General features: G+C 38.8%; 1 protein-coding gene across 1 annotated transcript in view; it reads right to left on the reverse strand.

Annotated features, from left to right (window-relative positions):
* LOC134566000 (uncharacterized) overlaps window positions 1-23,386 on the reverse strand; it is a 59,300-nt gene that overhangs the window by 12,665 nt on the left and 23,249 nt on the right. Inside the window, exons 3-6 of the mRNA XM_063425714.1 lie at window positions 20,104-20,922; window positions 14,986-15,213; window positions 13,935-14,288; window positions 1,840-1,963 (exon numbers count right to left, since the gene is read on the reverse strand). Of these exons, the coding sequence (XP_063281784.1) occupies window positions 1,840-1,963; window positions 13,935-14,288; window positions 14,986-15,213; window positions 20,104-20,922 (1,525 nt within the window). The remainder of the gene's footprint in view (window positions 1-1,839; window positions 1,964-13,934; window positions 14,289-14,985; window positions 15,214-20,103; window positions 20,923-23,386) is intronic.

The raw sequence follows: 23,386 nt of genomic DNA on the forward strand, positions 1-23,386 counted from the left end.
CCTATCCCACACATGCTTAAACTCCTTTACTGTGTTAACCTTTACTACTTCAGCTGGAAGGTTATTCCATGTGTCCACTACCCTCTCTGTAAAGTAATACTTCCTGAAATTATTTTTAAACCTTTGCTCCTCTAAACCTTAGCCCCCCTCTAATTTAAGCCCATATGTGACCGTCTCAGGGGTAATTATTGTAGTTTTTCTTCTTTTAAATATAGTCTACTCCTTTACTGTGGTAATTCCTGTAACAGACCTCCTGGCACCCTGACTGGGTGCCTTCGCCAATCGCTGCTTCCTAGTAGTCGTGAGTACTATAAGCACCAAACCAGACACCATCAGCATTGTAGTCCCCACTTCCAGCGTTACAGCTTGGTTGGGGTCTCACCATCCCTTCCCACCTTGGACCAAACTCCTGGATCCAGCTTCCAGCGGAAAAGCCTCTCTTCCAAGAGAGTATAGCAGATATAGCAATGTAGCTCTTTCAAGAGCTAGTGAATATAGCAATACAAAGAGCAATCCCAAGAGCAGGGATTATAGCTGGTATAACTTTCCCCTACAAGCACAAGATCAGGCTCTGTGTTGAGGGTAAACTGAAACTTCTTTAATGGTAGCCACAACTGGCTTTATATGCATGTCCCCATGCAAGGCGCACTCCCCCCCTGGACCTGAGAGTAAACCACAGTAAAAAAAAACAAAAAAAACACAATCACATTGACTCTCAGATCCAGGACACTCCCATACATAATATGCTAATCCCTCCACTGTACCTGGGAGATAATTGAGTACACAAACATATAATTAGATTATCTCTCAGTACAAGAAACATGCAATAAAACGACACCCCAAAAGTACCTATAAAACACATGGAAACCCCACAAATGTCACATGCCCTGATAGTTCCGATCAGGGAGTACAACATATCCCAAAATCACCCAGATCAGTTCAGGGGTTCGGGATATCCATGGAAGTCATAATTTTGACCAACTGTGCACATGGTCCTATGCCCAAAACAGTTCCATGCGATCAGGGCTAACGGTCGGTCTCTTTCTGGAGTACAGAAGTACATGAATGGAACCTTTTTTAAATGTGCAGGAGCCAAAGTCTATTACAGGGTCCATAGTCCTGAGGTAGGAGACTAGCAATCAAGCCCCTCCAAGAACACGTGGCAGAGGCATTTCTGCCACAATTCCCTTTATGTATTTAAATGTTTCTATCATATCCCAAAGTAAAAAGGCTTAAAGTGCTTATGTTAGGTCAAGACACGCCCCATGTTTTTCTTATTTTAAATATACTCTCTTCCTTTACTGTATTGATATATATTTACATTTTTCTATCACATCCCCCCTGTCTCGTCTTTCCTCCAAGCTATACATTTTAAGGTCCTTTAACCTTTCCTTACAAGTTTTATCCTGTAATCCATGAACCAGTTTAGTAGCCCTTTTCTGAACTCTTTCCAAAGTATCAATATCCTTCTGGAGATACGGTCTACAGTACTGCGTACAATACCCCAAGTGGGGTCTCACCAGTGTTCTGTACAATGGCATGAGCACGTCCCTCTTTCTACTGCGAATACCTCTTTTCATGCAAGCAAGCATTATGCTAGCTTCACTTCACATCACATGTGAGTGGTATGACCTTCTAAAGTTTAAATATTGAAAGATCATTACCATCTGCACTATATTTTGTGTTCTTTTCTTTTCTGTATATGTAAATATTAACATGGGGTAAGTTATTCCCCTTATTCTTGCACTTTAGCACTCCACTATAGGTACAATTATTTCATGTATCATTAAAAAGGTGTAGATTTAAACATGCTTTATTATATTAAGGAATAGTTTGTACCAGTTATATTGGAAATTTCTCCTGCTGAACATGGGGCACATGCATAACAACACGAATGGATTTGAGATTGTGGGATCTTCCTGCTTCCAGGCTGGCAATTATCTGAACACTGAGACTTTGGAATCTACAAGATAGATTGAATTTTGTTGAACCGATTTCACATCACATATTTATGCAAAGTGTTACTAATAATCCCAGTTATAATCAAAACCGGAAACTGTCACAGTGCAAAAACCATATATACCATATGACACAAACCCAGACAAATTATTCTTTCTGTCACACTGATTATTTAGCTCCAAATAATAAAGCCACCATTTGCAAATATAAAGGTGCATGCTTACCATGGAGTAAGTTTTCAGTGCACTTAGATTCAATTGAAAAGAAGTGTCTACAGAGACCTTTTCATAACCTGTTTAAATAGCACAGTCAACTTTGTGGTCAGGTGCTGTCATAGGCTGCAATTTTTAATTTTCCTCAGCTATTTAAACAAGTTATGTCCAGGTCTCTGTAAAAACTTTGATAACATTCATTGAATGTGGTGAAATGTATGAGTGTTTTTTTTCTATTGCACTTTTGTATTTATTGTATATTTTCTATACTTTAAATAAATTAGTGAATATTTTAACATTCCTTGGACATCCTGTTTTATTCCTGCTATCAGGACATTATATTGTCTGGTGGGAATTATACCACCTACACTTTGAGGACTAGCAAAAACATATTTTTGCTCCAGACTTGTAAGTAAAATTCTAACTTTTCTGTCGCAGTGTGCACTATATTTTATTTCTTTTTTTTATCTACACACAGCCATGGTGAGGACAATCACTACTATATATAGATCCAAAAGTGGGGATTATACCACTACCCACTATTTGTTAGGAGTCATCATCAGAGACATTTTGTTAATCTCTCCTGTGGTACCCAACATACTACACTATATTGGTATATAATCTGTATAACCACTGACCAAACAACATCTCCTTTTCCTCTTTAATATATTTTTTTTACATATTACACTATATAGTCCTCCTCTATGTGATTGTCTTGTTTCATATTTGAACATCCCTGCTCTCTCCATCTGTATACATAAGAGAGACTCTGGTTTAAGCTATTCCACCTGCCAAAAACTTATCTGTTTGTCATATATATATATATATATATATATTTGGGAGTCTAGCCAACTCCTTGGTTTTGCACCCCTCCCTGTTACAGGTGCCTCATCTCAGGTCCCTATTTAGCCTTGTACTGCAGAGAGCCTCAGATGGAATTTTTCCCAAGTAAGTGGTTAATCTCATAAGAGCAGACATTAGACTGTGAGAGTAGGACCTGCCAAAGATGGGGTACATTGATGTTGTGGCAGGCTTATGCAATGTATGATCATATAATGTAACTAAATCCCCATATTTTTTTTGCCTAGATTAGGTGTTTTTTAAAAAAAAAAACTTTTACAAACTAATAAAATCTGTCAACATTGAAGTTGCTGTTTAGTAGATAGGAGAGTGCGCTGGATCTTGTATATTTATTGTATAATATGGCCCCCAGCAGCACCCCATTTAAGCATGTTTAGGTGAGTGCAACCATCCCCCCATGTTTCCTATATATATTTGGGAGTCTAGCCAACTCCTTGGTTTTGCACCCCTCCCTGTTACAGGTGCCTCATCTCAGGTCCCTATTTAGCCTTGTACTGCAGAGAGCCTCAGATGGAATTTTTCCCAAGTAAGTGGTTAATCTCATAAGAGCAGACATTAGACTGTGAGAGTAGGACCTGCCAAAGATGGGGTACATTGATGTTGTGGCAGGCTTATGCAATGTATGATCATATAATGTAACTAAATCCCCATTTTTTTTTGCCTAGATTAGGTGTTTTTTAAAAAAAACTTTTACAAACTAATAAAATCTGTCAACATTGAAGTTGCTGTTTAGTAGATAGGAGAGTGCGCTGGATCTTGTATATTTATTATATATATATATATATATACATATATATAAATATATATATATATATTTATATATATATATGTATATATACAAAATGAAATAATATCGGCACTCTAGGTCTTCCAAAGGTCGCTTACTTATTTTCTGTCAATTCGGAGGGTCAATGTTTCAGCTCACGTTCGGAGCTTTCAGCAGGACACATCAAAAGCATTTCACATAATGACAGGCTTATATAGGACTAAAAACCATTACCAACACTCACCAAACCAGCTGTTCCTTGTTTCGCCTGATGCTCGGCATCTGTTCAGTGTTACTGCGCATGCGTGCAATTACGGGAATCACCTCGTCGTCATAAATCAGCTGGGACCTTTCACATAACGCGGCTGCATCACGTTGCCATAGAAACCACAGAAACACTGCGACTATAGGCAACATTGTGTTTCCGTAAGCCGTGCAGATAAGCTCTACTCTCACTTGCAATAGGTCTGCCTAGAAGATGACGTGGGGCTGTATTCCCACCTCTAACTGTCGAGATCGCCGTGCATAAGGGGATGAATACAATATAAACACATACAACTCGATATCAATTACTGAATATTAAACTATATAAACATAATCATTTACCGGCATATACAGAAGGAGCTTACACTATCTTATGTTTGGAAAACCTTAACAGCTATTTTAAATAAGACATACATATATCTTATGTGTAATGATAAGTATATTACTATATCATTTATATATAAAGAGACAGTGGCATGAATTGTTTGAATATATTTGTCAACCCTGTGTAGTAATGTAAAAGTGACTTTTAATCCATCTAGTCTGTGATGAATAGACTAAATCCATATTGTTATGTATAGTGAGACATAAATTACATAAAGGGCAACAATGACATTCTTGTGATGTTGATCTATTTTTATTGAAAAAAATGAGTCTATACATTTAAATAAAAACTAATCAATGTGTCAATTGGAATATAGTGATTATTAATAATGCTATGTCCATCCTAGGTTACAGTTTAGCGAAGCTTTAGAGTGTAGGATTATATAAATGTAACAATCATACAGAGACATAATAAAACACTCTATTCATATCTAGTGCCTGTGGGGTCAGCTGGGTGAGTGTCTAATCATGATAAAATGTACACAATATCAACATACTGCAATATAATCATATATAGTTAAGAGAGAAAATCTTAGATTAAAAATAAAAACAATAATATATGGAGGAGAAGAAAACGATTCCACTTCATTGCAAAATGCACTAGATAATCAATGATTATAATTATAAGCCTTTGGGGAATAATGTACTAAGTTCCAATGTCCAGTATGTTTCTCGTTGTAGTAAGAGTTTCCTTCTATCACCACCTCTAGCCATTGCTGGAACATGGCTATTTTGTAAACCTTACCCGTATGAGGATGGGAAAAGGTCTTAGCTGGAATAATGTGGCCACAGTTCACGCACCCGAAACACCTCACGCAGCCATTATTCTTCTTTTCCAACACTGTGGGATTATAGCAGTGGATCGGATCCATCTTCACCAACATATATCTCAAGTTCTTATTACTCTTAAAACAGAACATTGGTTGTTGTATTAGTTGTTTCGGTAGGGTTGGATCTTGTCATCAGTTGCGTGTGATAGACTTCGTCACCTCTTGGCTCGCGGAGTGTAATTTCATCGGGAACACCATCCTTGTATTGCATTCTTTATCAGGTTTCTTCACATTCTTGTTGTGTTGTAGTCTTGCCCTATTCATAGCGTTCTCCAGATCTGGCCATGTGTAACCTCGCATTATGAATTTAGAATACATTGTCTTCAATTGTTCCTCGCATTGTTCCATCTGAGAATTGTTGCGGAGTACTCGTAAAAATTGAGAAAATGGCAGTGAATTTTTTAATGGTTTTGGGTGAAAACTTTTGTAATGTAAGAGGGTGTTGTGGTCAGTAGACTTTGTATATAATATATACTCTAATTTCTGGTTGACCACCATCAGTTCAACATCCAAAAAATGGATACACTTTTCATCCATATGTGAGGTTACTTTGATTGGAGTAGATAAAATGTTAAAGGACCACTGTAGTGCCAGGAAAACATACTCGTTTTACTGGCACTATAGTGCCCTGAGGGTGCCCCCACCCTCAGAGTCCCACTCCCATGGCGCTGAGGGAGGAGTAAGAGGTTAATCCCTTACCTTTATCCCTTACCAACTAATAGAACAACCAATGTTCTCTTTTAAGAGGAATAAGAACTTGAGAGATATGTTGGTGAAGACAGATCCGATCCACTGCTATAATCCCACAGTGTTGGAAAAGAAGAATAATGACTGCGTGAGGTGTTTGGGGTGCGTGACCTGTGGCCACATTATTCCAGCTAAGACCTTTTCCCATCCTCATACGGGTAAGGTTTACAAAATAGCCCACAGAATACATTGCTGCACAGAGTTTGTTATCTATAAGCTTACATGTCCATGTGGATTAAGCTATAGAGGGAAAACGGAGACAGCTCTCTGTGAGAGAACCAGGGGCCACAGGTCTAGCATTCTTCTTGCCTATCATGATGGAAAGACGGATAAAACTGTGGCCAGACATTTCCTAGAGAAACAACACCAACTCTCTACTCTGAGATGTTTGGCCATTGACCATGTTCCAGCAATGGCTAGAGGTGGCGATAGAGGGAAACTCTTGCTACATTGAGAATCATACTGGACATTGGAACTTAATACATTATCCCCCAAAGGCTTAAATGAGAAGTGCTCCTTCACCTCATTCCTATAATTATAATCATTGATTATCTAGTGCATTTTGCAATGAAGTGGAATCGTTTTCTTCTCCTCCATATATTATTGTTTATATTTTTAATCTAAGATTTTCTCTCTTAACTATATATGATTATATTGCAGTATGTTGATATTGTGTACATTTTATCATGATTAGACACTCACCCAGCTGACCCCACAGGCACTAGATATGAATAGAGTGTTTTATTATGTCTCTGTATGATTGTTACATTTATATAATCCTACACTCTAAAGCTTCGCTAAACTGCAACCTAGGATGGACATAGCATTATTAATAATCACTATATTCCAATTGACACATTGATTAGTTTTTATTTAAATGTATAGACTACTTTTTTTCAATAAAAATAGAGCAACATCACAAGAATTTCACCGTTGCCTTTTATGTAATTTATGTCTCACTATACATAACAATATGGATTTAGTAAGGTTTTCCAAACATAAGATAGTGTAAGCTCCATATGTATATGCCTGTGAAGGATTATGTTTATATAGTTTAATATTCAGTAACTGATATCGAGTTATATGTGTTTATATTGTATTCATCCCCTCATGCACGGCGATCTCGGCAGTTAGAGGTGGGAATACAGCTCCATGTCATCTTCTGGGCGGGCCTATTGCAAGTGAGAGGAGAGATTCTCCACACGGCTTATGGAAACCAAATGTTGCCTATAGCTGCAGTGTTTCTGCGGTTTCTATGGCAACGTGATGTAGCTGCGTTATGTGAAGGGTCCCAGCTGATTTATGACGAAGAGGTGATTCCCGTAATTGCACGCATGCGCAGTCGCACTGAACAGATGCCGGGCATCAGGAGAAACAAGGAGCAGCTGGTTTGGTGAGTGTTGGTCATGGTTTTTAGTCCTATATAAGTCATTATGTGAAATGCTTTTGATGTGTCCTTATGAAAGCTCCGAACGGGAGCTGAAACGTTGACCTTCTGGATTGACAGAAAACAAACAAGTGACCTTTAGAAGACCTAGAGTGCCAGTATTATTTCATTTTGTATATTACATTGTCACTGGGCACCAGGCTGTATTATTTGATAGTTGGGGTGCAGGGATTCAAATTTCTAATTCATATATATATATATATATATATTAATTAAGTAGATGGCTTGGCACTCTCCTTACCAGGACTAAATCTCTAACTGCCTGGGTGCAATCCACTTGCGTCCAATATATATATTTTTCCAAAATCCAGGATGCACACTCAGGAGTTTCAAAGTGGAATATAGTGATTTATTAAAGATAAATAAACATACAGCAAAAAAAAAAAAAAAAAAAAAAAGAAATTGACGCTTCGACCCTGCCGGGTCTTTTTCAAGATTACATGAAGATTATCTTGAAAAAGACCCGGGAGGGTCGAAATGTCGTTTTTTTGCTCTATGTTTATTTATCTTTAATAAACCACTATATTCCACTTTGAAAGTCCTGAGTGTGCATCCTGGATGTTGGAAATTATATATATATATATATATATATAAAACAAAAGCAGAACCTCTTGCACTCCTACTCAATATATATATAACCAGGTGCCAGGTCCCAAATGTATAAAAATCAAAAGAAATATTACCGGCACTCTTGGAGTAAATTCATTCAATTTATTTGTTAGTAGAACCAGTCAACGTTTCAGCTCCCGATCGGAGCTTTCATCAGGACACACAAGGCATAAGACATTGCAAAAAACAAACTTAAATAAGACATCTCATCCAATAATCACTCACCAAATCAGCTGAAGCTCATCGCTCATCCTGCACGGCGTGTGCCCGGCATAACAGCGCATGTGTCAAAGCAATTCACTCTTCCGTATCACATGATGGAGGGGGGGCCATGTATCAACCCAGGAGGCGTCATAGTATCCTAGCAACCTCCGATACAATCGGCAATGGTTGCTACTATGTATACAGCCTCCGGTAGGAGAAAAATCTCCTTTCGTAAATGGCTCCACCCACTACACAACGCAACGGACAGTTGCTATGGCAACCGGCTCTAGCCGTGTCAGCAGGAGCAGATGAAAATGAACAGAGCTAAAATACAAATTATATTATAGGGAAAGAGGAGCTTCTTGTTAATTTATAGCACCTAAATACCAAATAAATAAATAAATAAACAAGTGAAAACAAATTAAACTAATACTCATACCGTGAAGTCATCACCCAATTTATAAACTGTGCCACTAAAGTCTCATCGTAAGAGCAGCTCTTCTGCTTTCATATGGTATTTCAAATTCAGTTCTAAATATAATTACATACTACATTACCTAATACAAAATATATATATTTTACCCTACTAAGAATTACTTAGTATATTTCCACATAGTAAATAAAAGTGAAAACAATTCTTATGACGTACTCGACCAAGAAGATTTAGAAAACGGATCATCAAACCAAACGTGACGACAATAGATGTCACCTCAGGTGAATCAGGGTCAGAAAATGAAGGACGCCACTTAACTCAGCCGAGGGATTTTTTAGAAATGGAGGCACATTCGGAGAATATACTTCCACAAAGAGTCTCTACAAGGAACAAAAACAAACACGAAAAAGATTTTCCACTAGAAGGGGACAAAAAGGACGGGCCCACTGGACTCAGAGGGAAACCACCAGTGCGGAAATAATCCCCGTCTTTAATTTATCAGATAGACCACTTGACCACCAGGAGCTGGATATCCTGGTGGGGTTATCATTTAAGGGGTTATCATTTATACCTACTAAGGCTCCAAATCAGTTCCAGTGGAATGTGGAGTTATATAAATTTGGCCGTACACTAAGGTTGAAAGATTTTTTCAATAAAAATCAAAAGCCAGGGGATCAGAATTTGAAATCTAACCAACAACTGTTTAGGAAACCTAGCCAATTTGATCCTCCAACAAACCAACCCATGATTAGAACAGTCTTATCCACGGTGAAGAATGAGACTTCGGACGCTCTGAAGAAACATAAACCACTATATTGGAATTTTACAAAGGAACAACATTCTTTGGTTCGTCGACTGGCGTCAGATCCAACAATCATCATCCGACCCGCAGATAAGGGTGGGGGTATAGTGGTACTCAATTACGCTCAGTATGCGAGTAAGATCCATAAACAACTGGCAGTAGAAACAACTTACCAACTACTGGATAAAGATCCAACTAGTGATATTGCACAGAAAATTGAGGAAACACTCCAATTTGGATTGAGGGCGGGCTTTATTGGAACAGAGCTGTTTGAATATCTGCAGAAAACCCATCCCCGTACTCCTGTGCTATATACACTTCCAAAGATCCATAAAAATCCATCTAACCCACCAGGCAGACCAATTGTGTCCGCAGTGGATGGCATCTTGGAGCCTATAGCCAAGTACCTTGATCATCTTTTTAAACAACCTGTCACTGCGATTCCAACTTGTATTAAGGACACAAATAGCCTCATACAAAATCTGAGACAAATAGAAGAGTTTGATGGGTTATTTATTACTATGGACGTCAACAGTTTATATACTGTTATTCCGCACGAAGAGGGTATCGAGGCTATGAGGGAACTCTTGTCCAGTTCTGCACATTACTGTGGACCCCCCATAGAGTTTACAATGGAATTGTTGTCATTGGCATTACGGAATAACTATTTTAGGTTTGAGACCCAATGGTTCTTACAAGTCTCAGGCACTTCTATGGGGGCAGCGATGGCCCCCATGTATGCCAATACGTTCATGTTTGATTTTGAGCAGAAATATATTTTGACACAATTCCAGAACCAAATAATACGATATTATCGATTTATCGATGACATCTTAATACTCTGGAATGGAACACATGAAGAAGCAGACACATTGATTGAATACATTAACAACTTACCGACACCGATCAAAGTGACCTCACATATTGATTCAAAAAATGTTCAATTTCTTGACATAGAACTTTCTGTCATTAATCACAAACTTGAGTACAAATTGTACACTAAACCCACGGACCGGAACACCATTCTGCACGCCGAAAGTTTTCACCCGCCACATTTAAAAAAATCATTACCGCTCTCTCAATTTTTAAGAGTATATAGGAACAACTCTCAAGAAGAGCAAAGGGAAGAACAATTAAAAATGATGTATGCTAAGTTCGCCAAGAGGGGATATAGACGTCCAGTATTGGAAAAGGCTCTATGTCAAGCAAAACAACAATACTTTAACAAGGAAAGGATTCCTTTAAAGGAAACGATAAATAGAGTGGTATTCCCCATGAAACTACACTCTGCAAGCCAGGAAATAACGGAGTCCATCAGCCGAAATTGGAATATGATACAACAAGATGCGACGCTTCCAAAAAAATTGACATCTAAACCGATGTTTTGCTACAAGAGAAATCGAAACCTACGGGATCTATTAGTGAAAACTGATCCCATCCATTGTTATAGTCCCTCACAAAGAGGGAAGACGAACAATGGATGCATTAGATGCCTAGGGTGTGTAACCTGTGGGCATATCATTCCATCTAAAACACTCTCTCACCCACATACGGGTAAATTATATAAGATTGCTCATAGGATACACTGTCGCACAGAATTTGTCATATATAAACTCACATGTCCTTGTGGACTGAGTTATATAGGAAAGACAGAGACAGCTCTGTGCGAGAGAATCAGAGGCCACAGGTCAAGTATCCGTCTTGCCTACCGTGATGGCAGATCGGACAAACCTGTGGCCAGACATTTCTTGGAAAAGCAACATCCACTTTCTGCCTTGCGATGTGTGGCGTTCGATCATATCCCATTGGCAGCAAGAGGGGGAAATCGAGGAAAGCTTCTCTTGCAGAGAGAGACTTACTGGATAGTGGAGTTGGACACTGTGGCCCCTAAAGGCCTAAATGAAAAATGTTCCTTTGTATCATTCTTATAATTTCGTAACAAAGACTGTATGACTATAACCCTCGAATATATTGGAGATTGAGGAAATAAGTTTTCTCACGGGGACCTCGCTAGGAAAGATGATCCCTTGCGATGAACCCGTGGAGAAACTGTTTCTGTAATTTTAAGTCTAAAAAATGTTTTTATGATTTAGCTATAAATTCAGTTTATGCATTGATAATCGGTCAAAGATGGCAACCTAACACTCACCAAAGGCTGTATATACAAATATTAGGATATGTAGGGGTTGGTTTAAATTTCATATTTTGTATATCACATTTTGAAGCTCTAGATCACATTTTATGAGAGGGTGTGTATTTAATAATATGTAACCCCTCCTTAATTATTAACACGTCATAAGAATTGTTTTCACTTTTATTTACTATGTGGAAATATACTAAGTAATTCTTAGTAGGGTAAAATATATATATTTTGTATTAGGTAATGTAGTATGTAATTATATTTAGAACTGAATTTGAAATACCATATGAAAGCAGAAGAGCTGCTCTTACGATGAGACTTTAGTGGCACAGTTTATAAATTGGGTGATGACTTCACGGTATGAGTATTAGTTTAATTTGTTTTCACTTGTTTATTTATTTATTTATTTGGTATTTAGGTGCTATAAATTAACAAGAAGCTCCTCTTTCCCTATAATATAATTTGTATTTTAGCTCTGTTCATTTTCATCTGCTCCTGCTGACACGGCTAGAGCCGGTTGCCATAGCAACTGTCCGTTGCGTTGTGTAGTGGGTGGAGCCATTTACGAAAGGAGATTTTTCTCCTACCGGAGGCTGTATACATAGTAGCAACCATTGCCGATTGTATCAGAGGTTGCTAGGATACTATGACGCCTCCTGGGTTGATACATGGCCCCCCCTCCATCATGTGATACGGAAGAGTGAATTGCTTTGACACATGCGCTGTTATGCCGGGCACACGCCGTGCAGGATGAGCGATGAGCTTCAGCTGATTTGGTGAGTGATTATTGGATGAGATGTCTTATTTAAGTTTGTTTTTTGCAATGTCTTATGCCTTGTGTGTCCTGATGAAAGCTCCGATCGAGAGCTGAAACGTTGACTGGTTCTACTAACAAATAAATTGAATGAATTTACTCCAAGAGTGCCGGTAATATTTCTTTTGATTTTTATATATATATATATATATATATATATATATATATATATATATATATATATATATATATATATATATATATATATATATATATATGACCCCCATTCATAGTTAGTAGTTTCTGGGTCTTGTCATCTATAGTGACCAGCTCTTTATTGACCAGATTATTATTCTAGCTGGGTACCTGATAATTAGTTGGGCATATTTGTTATTTGTATCTCTTTCGTGTCATTGAGCTGGGACTTCAGGACCTGTCTGACTTTCTGGAGGTACTTGGATTTTGCTATTCTCCTTGCCTCTTCCTCATAGTTACCATGAGTTTGTGGTATCCCCATGTACTTATAGCTGTTCTCTACATCTTCTATTTGACCTTCTAGTACTTGAACGCCTTCTCTTCTGATCACCTTCCCTCTTTTTCCTATCATCTAACCACACATATCTAGTCCGAACGACATTCCACTGCCCTTGCTGTATGTTCTAGTTAGGTTGATCAGTCAATATCCTGTTCACTCCTAACATACAGGTTGATGTTGTCCATGTATAGTAAGTGGCTGAAGGTAGCTCCACTTTTGAACCTTTATTTGTATCCACTCTTCATGATAATCCAGCTAAGGGGGTTGAGGCCTATGCAAAACAGCATTGGGGATAGTGCATCATCTTGGTATATTCTACATTTTGTATGGAATTGGTTTCTTGAGTTGTTTTCAACTTACTCATGAAGTTCTTGATAAAGGCTCTTATGGTTTTGCTGACCTTGAATAGGGGCATGCATTCCAGTATATGTGTGTGGTATTGTGCCATTGGCTTTCTTAAAATCATTACAGGCTATGCACAGATTGGTCTTAGAAGCCCAAGTGACTGCTTGGTCTACCAGCAGGTGGTGGTTTGACCTCTGGTGTTGCTTTCAATACCATTTTGAGTATTGTTCATTTATTGAATCCCATTGATCTTGGAGGCTATGATCCTGGCAGGATTTTCAATTTTGTGGGGAGGCAGGTGATTGGTTGGTAGTTAGAGCATCATATTGCTTTTTCTTGTGTTAAGGTTGGACCCTGGTGCTAGTTAATTTGTACTATTACGTGTTCATGTAGCATTGAAAGTTTTTTTTTTTATCCAGTAGGAATGGACCCTGTCATGTGCTGAGCTGACCAACTCTTCATGTGGACTACTCATTGCTGAATATATCCCACTGTGATGATGACTGGTTCATGTTCTGGGAACATGTAGTGGTTTTCTTTTAAGTCTAGTAGCCTCTGGTACTTTGTGTTATGTGATGCTTCTTTCTCCCATATGTTCTTCCAATACAGCTCATTCTCTGCTCTGGGTGGGTATGTACTTACCCTTCCACTGTGCATAAACAGGGCATTTATTCTCCTAGTCTCTGCTTCTTTGGAGTGGCTGCGCAGTCTGGTTGCTATCAGCCTTTTCTTAGCTGTTATTTGCATTCCCTTGTATTTCCTTAGTAGCCAGCATATATCCTTGATCTTTCTGCCTTTGTCTTGGCTTCCAGTCATAGTCTCCATGGTGGGCATTGTTTTTCCTTCTGCCTGCTCGTGTATTTGTAGGACCACGAATGCTTTGGCATATATGAGCGTGTTAATCATGATTGTGGATAGTGCCTCATTAACCACTGCTAGCATATTGTCTGTTGGCAGTTTTCCGTTAATCTTGGCCAGTGGACAATGATCATCTTTCTGATACAGTATATGCTGTTATAATATCTTATATGTGCTTTTTTTTATAATCTTGGAGCAGAGATTCAAGTTGGCAATCGTCTGTAAATGTGAGTATGGAAATCTCTTCCACCTCATGGCTCCTGTTTGATGTTTTGTGTAGTTAATCTAATTCCAGTTGGGACAGAAGATTCCTCTTGACAATGTTCAAATGTTGTGTAACAAGATGTTAGGATGGATGAAGGTTTCTTATACATCCATAGTTTCTAAATACTTCTCATGTAGCCCCCATATTGGATTTACTGTTGTAGCAGTCAAGCAGCTATAAGTTCTCACTTTGTGTCCAGGCATGGTTTGTCAGCAGATTGACCTTTTTCCCTAGCATCTGACGTGGAACTTAATAATCAAGGTGACGTCCAAGCTGGCATTACTTTCTTGGCTTATTTTACTTTCAATATTATTGAGATAGACAGGTACATATCATGAGTTTCCAAGTTCTAAGGCAATGACTTTACCACTACACTAAACTAATTCATATAGAATATGTCTAAGAATTGTGGTGTCTATGCAGAAAAAAGACCTGAAAGTAGTTATATTGAACAAAAAAAAATAAAAGATTAAAATTATAACTAAAACACATGTGTGTGGTATAATTATTGTTTTATATGCTTCTTTTTTATATACTCATTTAATTAATGTTCTTAAGAAAACATCTTACCAGATTTTTTGGATTCTTCCAGATAATTAGATTATTGTCCATGAATAGTTGTCGTTCACTTGGTGCCCATGGGTGAAAGTAACCAACTTGCATTAATATATTGTATCCATCTGGAAATGCCTTCCAGTTATTGATCCTATACCAAGAGTCTAATTCTCCATTTTCATTGAAAAATACTTCAGTATTAATTTCATTTCCACTTTTCAGTTTTCTCAAGTGGTGATGAATCTTGAAGTAAAAGATACAATTTAGTGAAACTAGTACACATAGAAAAATCTAATCTTTACTGCAGTCCACTTTAACAAGCTTTTACCACTCGTAGTGTTCCTTAATTTATTGGGCAAGTACTTGTGGTAATCTGTATATTCAATCAGCTAGTAAACCTGGTATAAATTGTAAGCAATAATAAAATATATTTTTGTCTGTATAATGAATACCTACTAACAGGGATACATTATCCTTGCTAACTACTATTCAATATTTCTGTCCTGTTTTTCCTTTCCTCGTTGTTAAATTATACCAGTATTCTACAGTTGTAAGTCTTTTATGAAGTATCAAAAAAGTCACAATTCCCTTCTATCTAATGTCTACACCTCTATACTTCTTTTAATAGTAGAATCAAAGTAATTTCATCACACGTATGCATATTGTTCTGATGTGCTCAACCTGGAGGCTGGCTATTCATTTGAACTTTTGGTATATGTAGAAGGAGAGTGGGGCGGGATGTGCCATTCCTTTCGACTAATTTAACCTTTTGTATGTTCGGGAGTTACAGTGAGGAAAGAAGTATTTAATCCTCTGCTGATTTTTAATGTTTCTCCACTGACAAAGAAATGATCAGTCTTTAATATTAATGGTAGGTGTATTTTAACAGTGAGAGACAGAATAACAAAAAAAATAAAAAAAATACAGAAAAACGCATGTCAAAAAAGTTATACATTGATTTGCCCGTCAATAAGTGAAATAAGTATTTGATCCCCTATCAATCAGCAAGATTTCTGTCTCCCAGATGTCTTTTATACAGGTAACGAGCTGAGATTAGGAGTAGTCTTTTAAAGGGAGTGCTCCTAATCTCAGCTTGTTACCTGTACAAAATACACCTGTCCAAGAAGCAATCAATCAGATTCCAAACTCTCAACAATGGCCAAGAGCAAAGAGCTGTCCAAGGATGTCAGGGACAAGATTGTAGACCTACACAAGACTGGGATGGGCTACAAGATCATCAACAAGCAGCTTGGTGAGAAGGTGACAACAGTTGGTGTGATTCTTTGCAAATGGAAGAAACACAAAATAAGTGCCAGTCTCCCTTGGTTTGGTGCTCCATGCAAGATCTCACCTCGTGGAGTTTCAATGATAATGCGAACAGTGAGGAATGAGCTCATAACTATATGGGATGATCTTGTTAATGATCTCAAGGCAGCTGGGACCATACTCACCAAAAAACAACCTGATAACCTTCTTCCCTCAGCCAGGGCATTGGAAATGGGTTGTGGATGGGTATTACAGCATGACAATGACCCAACACACAGCCAAGGCAACAAAGGAGTGGTTCAAGAAGAAGCACATTAAGGTCCTAGATGTCAGGGTACCTGCGGTCTCTGTCTCTGAGAGAGACAGAGACTTAGACGTTTTTCCCTGCAGACAGCATGTTCCTCTCGTTCCTCGCGGTCCCTCCGCTTGTTTACATGCCGGCCGCGAGGGGAGGACCTCGTTTTGTGACGTGACGTTCAATAATCGACGTCATGACGCAAATTCAGTCCGACATGTCAATCAAACTCCGGAGACGAATCAGCACTCGGCGGAGGCGTGATTACTCACCTAAACAGGGTATTTAATGGAGCTTTCAGCATTTGCTCATTGCCCTGTCGTGGTTCTAGTCAGCCTAGTCACACAGTGCTCTTGTATTCTCTTGTCTTTTGGTTCTGACCCGGCTTTGTTATTACTTACTTACCTGTCTTCTCTGTTATCCTTGACCCGGCTTGTCTCTCGCTTACCTGTCTTCTCGTTCCCTCGACCTCGGCTTGTCCCTGACCATTCTATACGTAGTTTTACGTTAAGTCCGGCCATTCTAAGGTCCGCTACTCTTTGTACCCTGCGTGTTGGATCCCTGACCCGATCCTGACACTAGAATGCCTAGCCAGTGCCAAGGCTTATCTTTGTTGGGAGTCCGGTATGCAGAGGTGTAGGATAACCCTTGCAAATAAACACAGACCAAGGTGACCAGATAAGGAACCACCTGGCCTGTGAATCTGTGCATGGGGGCTGTGCAGGATATTGCTCCAAGTCGCATTACAGGCAAGTACACAAGCAGGAGAATCGTCGAGGATAAGAAAAAAGTCAGATGTTGCCAGAGGTCAGGACACACGATAAGAATAAGCCAAGGTCAGTAGTCAACTGGAAAAAACTGCAGTTACACCACATTTAGCAAGGTTCACAAACACAGGAACCAGAGTCCCCTCAGGGAGAGGCAGTGTCTTATACCTGGCTTATTAGGCATCTGCTTCCGGTGGACTGAGATTGACAGGAGCAGCCATTAGTAAAGTCCAGTCCCCAATGCTGGAGACAAGGCAAGAATAAACATCAGTCTGCAACAAGAACTGAATTGTGACTCAGAGGTAAGACAGCAGGATTAGGACACAGAAGAACATAGTTCAAATCCCCTAAGAGCCACCAGGGGGCAGCTATGACTGGCTGTCTGAATTGCATGGTACCAATCATGACAGCCAATCTCCAGTCCTAAATCCCATAGAAAATCTGTGGAGGGAGTGGAAGGTTTGAGATGCCAAACATCAGCCTCGAAACCTTAATGACTTGGACAGTATCTGCAAAGAGGAGTGGGACAAAATCCCTCCTGAGATGAGTGAAAACCTGGTGGCTACCTACAAGAAACATCTGACCTCGGTGATTGCCAATGGTTTTGCCACCAAGTACAAAGGGTTCAAATACATATTTCATTCATTGACATGCAAATCAATTTATAACTTTTTTGACATGCGTTTATCTGGATTTTTTTTGTTATTCTGACTCTCACTGTTAATATACACTGCGCCTGCTTGCCAGCCTCTTGACCTGTGACTATAGCTCCTGGGATGTATGGCCCTTTAAAAGCACGATTTGGGCATATTGGGCTTTAAAACACTGTTTCTGCCCCTTTAAATTATATTGGAACAACTTTACACCTTTGAAGTGGCACTACGGACACAGCTGAAGTGTCGAAGTAGTCGAAGTGGTCGCCATTTGACATTCGAACATGTGGCGTCGGCCATTTTAATTCAGTCGAACTATGTTTTGTCGTTGAGTTCATAGAACTCAAATCGGACATGCGACGGCACGAACACCGCTGAAGCTGCACCTTCTCTGAACTCCAACTCTTCGACAGGAGTCGAAAACCATTCAACAATTCAAACGGCACTTTAACATTGACGGTTTGCACAAATAGTTTCCGTTCGTCTATTTGAACTGAATTTAACATTGGAAATAGACCGGCCACACAGCCAAATTCTCTGGAACTGTTTTGGGCATGAAATCATGCATGCGGTTGGTCAAAAGAGACTTCCACAAAACTTTTGAACCCCTGCTCTGATCTGGGTGATTTTTGGATATGTTGGTCCCCCAGATCAGTGCTATCCAGGGATATTTATGGGGATGTGTTATGTTTTGGGGTGTTTTCTGAACTTTGGGGAAAATGTGTGTTTTTCTGCTTGTGGATAATTAGGTTATTGTATTAGCTGCTTTAATTATTTCCCAGGCAGAGGGGAGTGCTTGTGTGCTGTATGTGGGAGTGTCGGACATTGTTGTATTGCTTTGATTGGCTTGTGTCATTTGTGTGCCTGTGTTCCATCAGGTCCAGGTGGTGTGCCTCAGGCCTGAGGAATTGTATAAATTGTGAATGCTGGCTTGCATTAAACAGACCTGTTCTACCCTTCATGAAGTCTTGACTCATGTTTGGGGAATTGGAGAACTACCTACACTCTGGGGATTGCTATAATCACTATACTCCCCAGAGTAAGCTCTTGTAAGAGCTTGTTCCTGTTCCTGTTCCTTCTCTCTGGATTACAAGAGAGGTCTACCTACTGGAAGCTGGATCCTGGTCTTGGGTCCAGAGTGGGTGGAAGACGGCGAGACCCCAACCAAGCTGTGGTGGTGCGTGGGGTCTGCAGTCGTTATGGTGTCTACTGGAGTGCTTGGAGCCCTCGGGAAGCACTAGGAGCATATGTCAAATGGAGGTACCCAGTCAGGGTGCCAGGCGTTCCGTTACATACACCTACCATTAAATTATAGACTAATCATTTGCTTTGTCAGTGGGCAAACGTTCCAAAGTCAGCAGGGGATTAAACACTCTTTTTCCCCTCACTGTACCCAAAACCACTTAGTTCAACTCCTGAACGAGGACTACCCCTGGAACATCGATTAACATACGTGCAACCGCAAAGGAAATAATTAATGAGTGCTAACCGAACGCACGTGTTTGAAAGGATGGCAACCGTTTTGGCTCCCGAACACTTGCTCGTCGAGTAAATGGAACTCTTTTTGGCTATGCACTTGCACGAATCCCGTCAAAGATAGTACCGCTGCCACTTCCCGACCAGCTAGACGAGCGCCATTCGGGAGATAGGAACTACCGACTGTGATCGCACAGGAACCCCCAAATCGAGACTGGCCATCCAATTTCCATGGACCTGTTTTGGGCTTTCACTTCATGGTCGGCTAGTCAGAACTTTGCCCCGGTGGAGATTGGGGTTCCTGTTAACATTGGGGGTACTTTTGGGGATTGTTAAAATATTATGCTTCCCTGTAACTGAGAGATAATTGAGTTACAGTTTTCTGACTCAATTATCTCCTAGACACAGGAACGCCAGGGAGTGGCTTGCTATGTTTCTATATGGAGACCCCTCTGTGTATAAATTGAGAGTGTTTGTCCTGAATAAAGCAGATTACTCCCAGAACTATGTCTCATCTAGTTACTAACGGTTCCAGCCTGACTGAGAGGGAAAATAGTCGGGTTACACGGACTCCGCTGAAGAGAGCTCATTAGACCATATTTAGCGAGGTTCACCAGGGATGGTTCTTGCAGGGCAATAGAAATGATAACTCAGTAAATGAGTGTACATTGTTTACCTGATATTTATATCTGTAGATGGGATTTATTTTTCCGTTACAATGTGTATCCAGAGAGACACATAAAGTGTTCAGCACAATAGCCAAAGCGTTTACTGCATGGTACACTTGAGAAAAATGTCCTTCTCTACGAAAACCAGGAATACCTGCTATATTTTTTTCCTCAGTGCAGTTAGTAAGCTCAAATTTTAATTTGCGTTCATAATATTGGTTCTTTGTTTGATTTTTTGATAAACATCTAAAGTAATATATCCAGATATCTTCAAGTAATCTGTCCTTTGGGTGTTTTGAAGGATGAAATGAATATGCTAAATCTAGGATTTCTGGAGGTTCATCAGCATAATAATGAAGTGAAAGACTGCCATTAAATATATCTGGTAGCTCATTTAAAAAATCTAGATTTAGGGCCCAAGTTGGCCCAAGTATTAATGTCTTGTCTTTAAGCACTTCTCTTAACCTTTGTAAGGTATATATAATATATGCAGAAAATGAACCACACAGTACAATGACCTGTGCTTCTGACTTTCTAATAGTATTCCTTAGTCTGAATTTCGTTTCATCATCTATACATGCATGAAGGCTAGTTTTTCTTAGAAATGAAACACAGATGCCATCGCTATTTAAATGCTTGGATAATACTTCAGTTTCCTCATCTCCACTTGCATCATCAGAAGCAAGTATCCCGATCCAGGTCCAGCCATAGAACTTCAGCAGCTTGGATATCACTGAATAAATTATGTGATCATTTTGAAGCGTTCGGAAAATAGTTGGGTAAACATTTCTGTCAGTGAGTTGAAAACTAGTTGCACCGTAACTTATCTAGGAATAAAAGCAAAAAACACAATTTAAAATAATAAAGTAAAAACATATGTGTTTGCATCTACACTTGAGTATTCAGTTGAGTTTCAATTGGGCTGAATTTGGAATGATCTGCTTTTCAGTTGAAGTCCATATCTCCAATGTCATGTGAATGTAAAACCAAGCAAACAACAAGGCAATTCCCAAATGCTTCAGGAATAGGGATTCTGCTCCTATGGCACCAACAAGGGCTGACAAAGAACTTAGGTTGCCATGATGGACAAGTGGTTTGTCCAATAATGTGGCCTGCATCTTTTGGACAATCAAAATGTAAAAATAAAAAAATAAAATTTAGGAAAAATAGAGGGGGGGAAAGGGAGTAAAATAAGTATATTTCCAACTGGATTATTTCAGATACTTTGGCTAGAGATTTTGAGGATGACAGACCAGCAGACAGTATTTCATGTTTTTACCATTGCTATACCTGTGAGGGAGTTAGAGCTTGTGTCATTGTTCCAAGTATGAGTCTGCTTAGACTTAGATTGCTGCTGTATATACAAAAAGATAGTGGAGATACAGCAAATCCTGTAGGGACACAAAGAACAATAATTGTTTAAATAATTAATTATTGTACTCACAAATGCATATAAAAATGTGCCTTAAGGTAAAATAGGCTTTCCTTGAGATGTTTTTGAGTCAAATTCCAGATCCATATAGCGGTAAACCTTACATAAGAAGAGTAATAGTGCAGGAGACAAATAATATTGCACTCTACTTTTTATTTACACAGTAACTGAAGGGAAACAATACAATCTAATAGCAATTAGTTACTATGTACTAATACATTAAAAATATGCACCAGATTCCTTGCTGAAGGGAGCATAAATATTAAAAAAAAATTGCACATTTATGATAATTATAAATATACCAAAGGAAACTTATTTCTAAACAACAATAATAAAAATATAAAAGAAATATAATACAAAGGTCTAATTTGTTATGGAATAAAAAGATGAAAAATAAATAAATGACAAAATATTGTAAACTATACATAAATTATAGATATAATAAAATATAATAGAAAAATGACATGTAGAAAAAAAATAAAAATATTAAAAATATAAAATAAAAACGAATATGATTTTTTTTTCTGTACCCTTGTGGTGCTGGAGGGCATTATACTATTATTGTTCTTTTGTCCCTATGGTAAGCTTTTTACTTTCTTAATGGGTTACTCCAACCACCATGACCATTTCAGTTTTTTGTAGTCTTATGCGTTTGTATGTGCTGTGTATCATGTTAAAACTCTGCATATTCAGAGATATTGGCAGTTGTGGACCAGGGCTACTAACTTACTAAAACTCATCTGTGTGGCTCCAATGATGTCACATGGGGATGCACTGAACAGCAACAGGAGCTTCATTCAGTGCTGGATTAAATAAGTAATGTCACTTATACCAACTCTGAGTTAGAGTAAGCTATCCTGGGTCATTGACCCTAGTGAGAGACTGGTTGGGTTACTGATGATCCTAGCTTCTGTTAGTGCCACTTACACAAACTTTGATTTAGAGATAGATACATTCTGTTTAATAATACGTTAATTGATCTTAGTGTGATACTGGTGGTGGTTACAGGCTACTGCTGTACCTACTCCCACTGCTCTACCTACTCCCTGCCATTTACACCAAGTTTGATTCTGAACTGATTTAGAGTTTGATATTTTTTGTTAACTCACTGCAGAAAGAAAATATATTTTTTATTTGAAAGTGTAATATAAAAGAAAAAGTTCCTTTTCCAAACTTTTCCAAGTTTGAGTGGGAGATAGATTGGCCCTTGATCCCAGTTAGAATGGTTTGGGTTCCTTGTGTGCAAACTCTGTCAGTGCCACTTATACAAACTTTGATTTGGAGATATACAGTATCTCACAAAAGTGAGTACACCCTCACATTTTTGTAAAAATGTTATTATATATTTTCATGTGACAACACTGAAGAAATTACCCTCTGCTACAATGTAAAGTAGTGAGTGTACAGCTTGTATAACAGGGTAAATTTGCTGTCCCCTCCATATAACTCAACACATTAAAGTCTAAACCGTTGGCAACAAAAGTGAGTTCACCCCTGGAAGTGCAAATGCCAAAATTGGGCCCGTTTAGCCATTTTCCATCCCCGGTGTCATGTGACTCGTTAGCGTTACAAGGTCTCAGGTGTGAATGGGGAGCCGGTGTGTTAAACTTGGTGTTATCGCTCTCACACTCTCTCATACTGGTCACTGAAAGTTCGACATGGCACCTCATTGCAAAGAACTCTCTGAGGATCTGAAAAACAAATTGTTTCTCTACATAAAGATGGCCTAGGGCTCTATAAGAAGATTGTAGGCAGTGATCAACTGGCAGGGGAGGGGTTAATTATTATTTGGACTGGGTAAAGGGGGGGAGGGTTAAACCTTATCAAAACTTTTGTATTTTTTCCTTTTTTAACTTTGT

Source organism: Pelobates fuscus, chromosome 6 (genome assembly GCF_036172605.1).
Source record: "Pelobates fuscus isolate aPelFus1 chromosome 6, aPelFus1.pri, whole genome shotgun sequence".
Classification (NCBI taxonomy): Eukaryota; Metazoa; Chordata; class Amphibia; order Anura; family Pelobatidae; genus Pelobates; species Pelobates fuscus.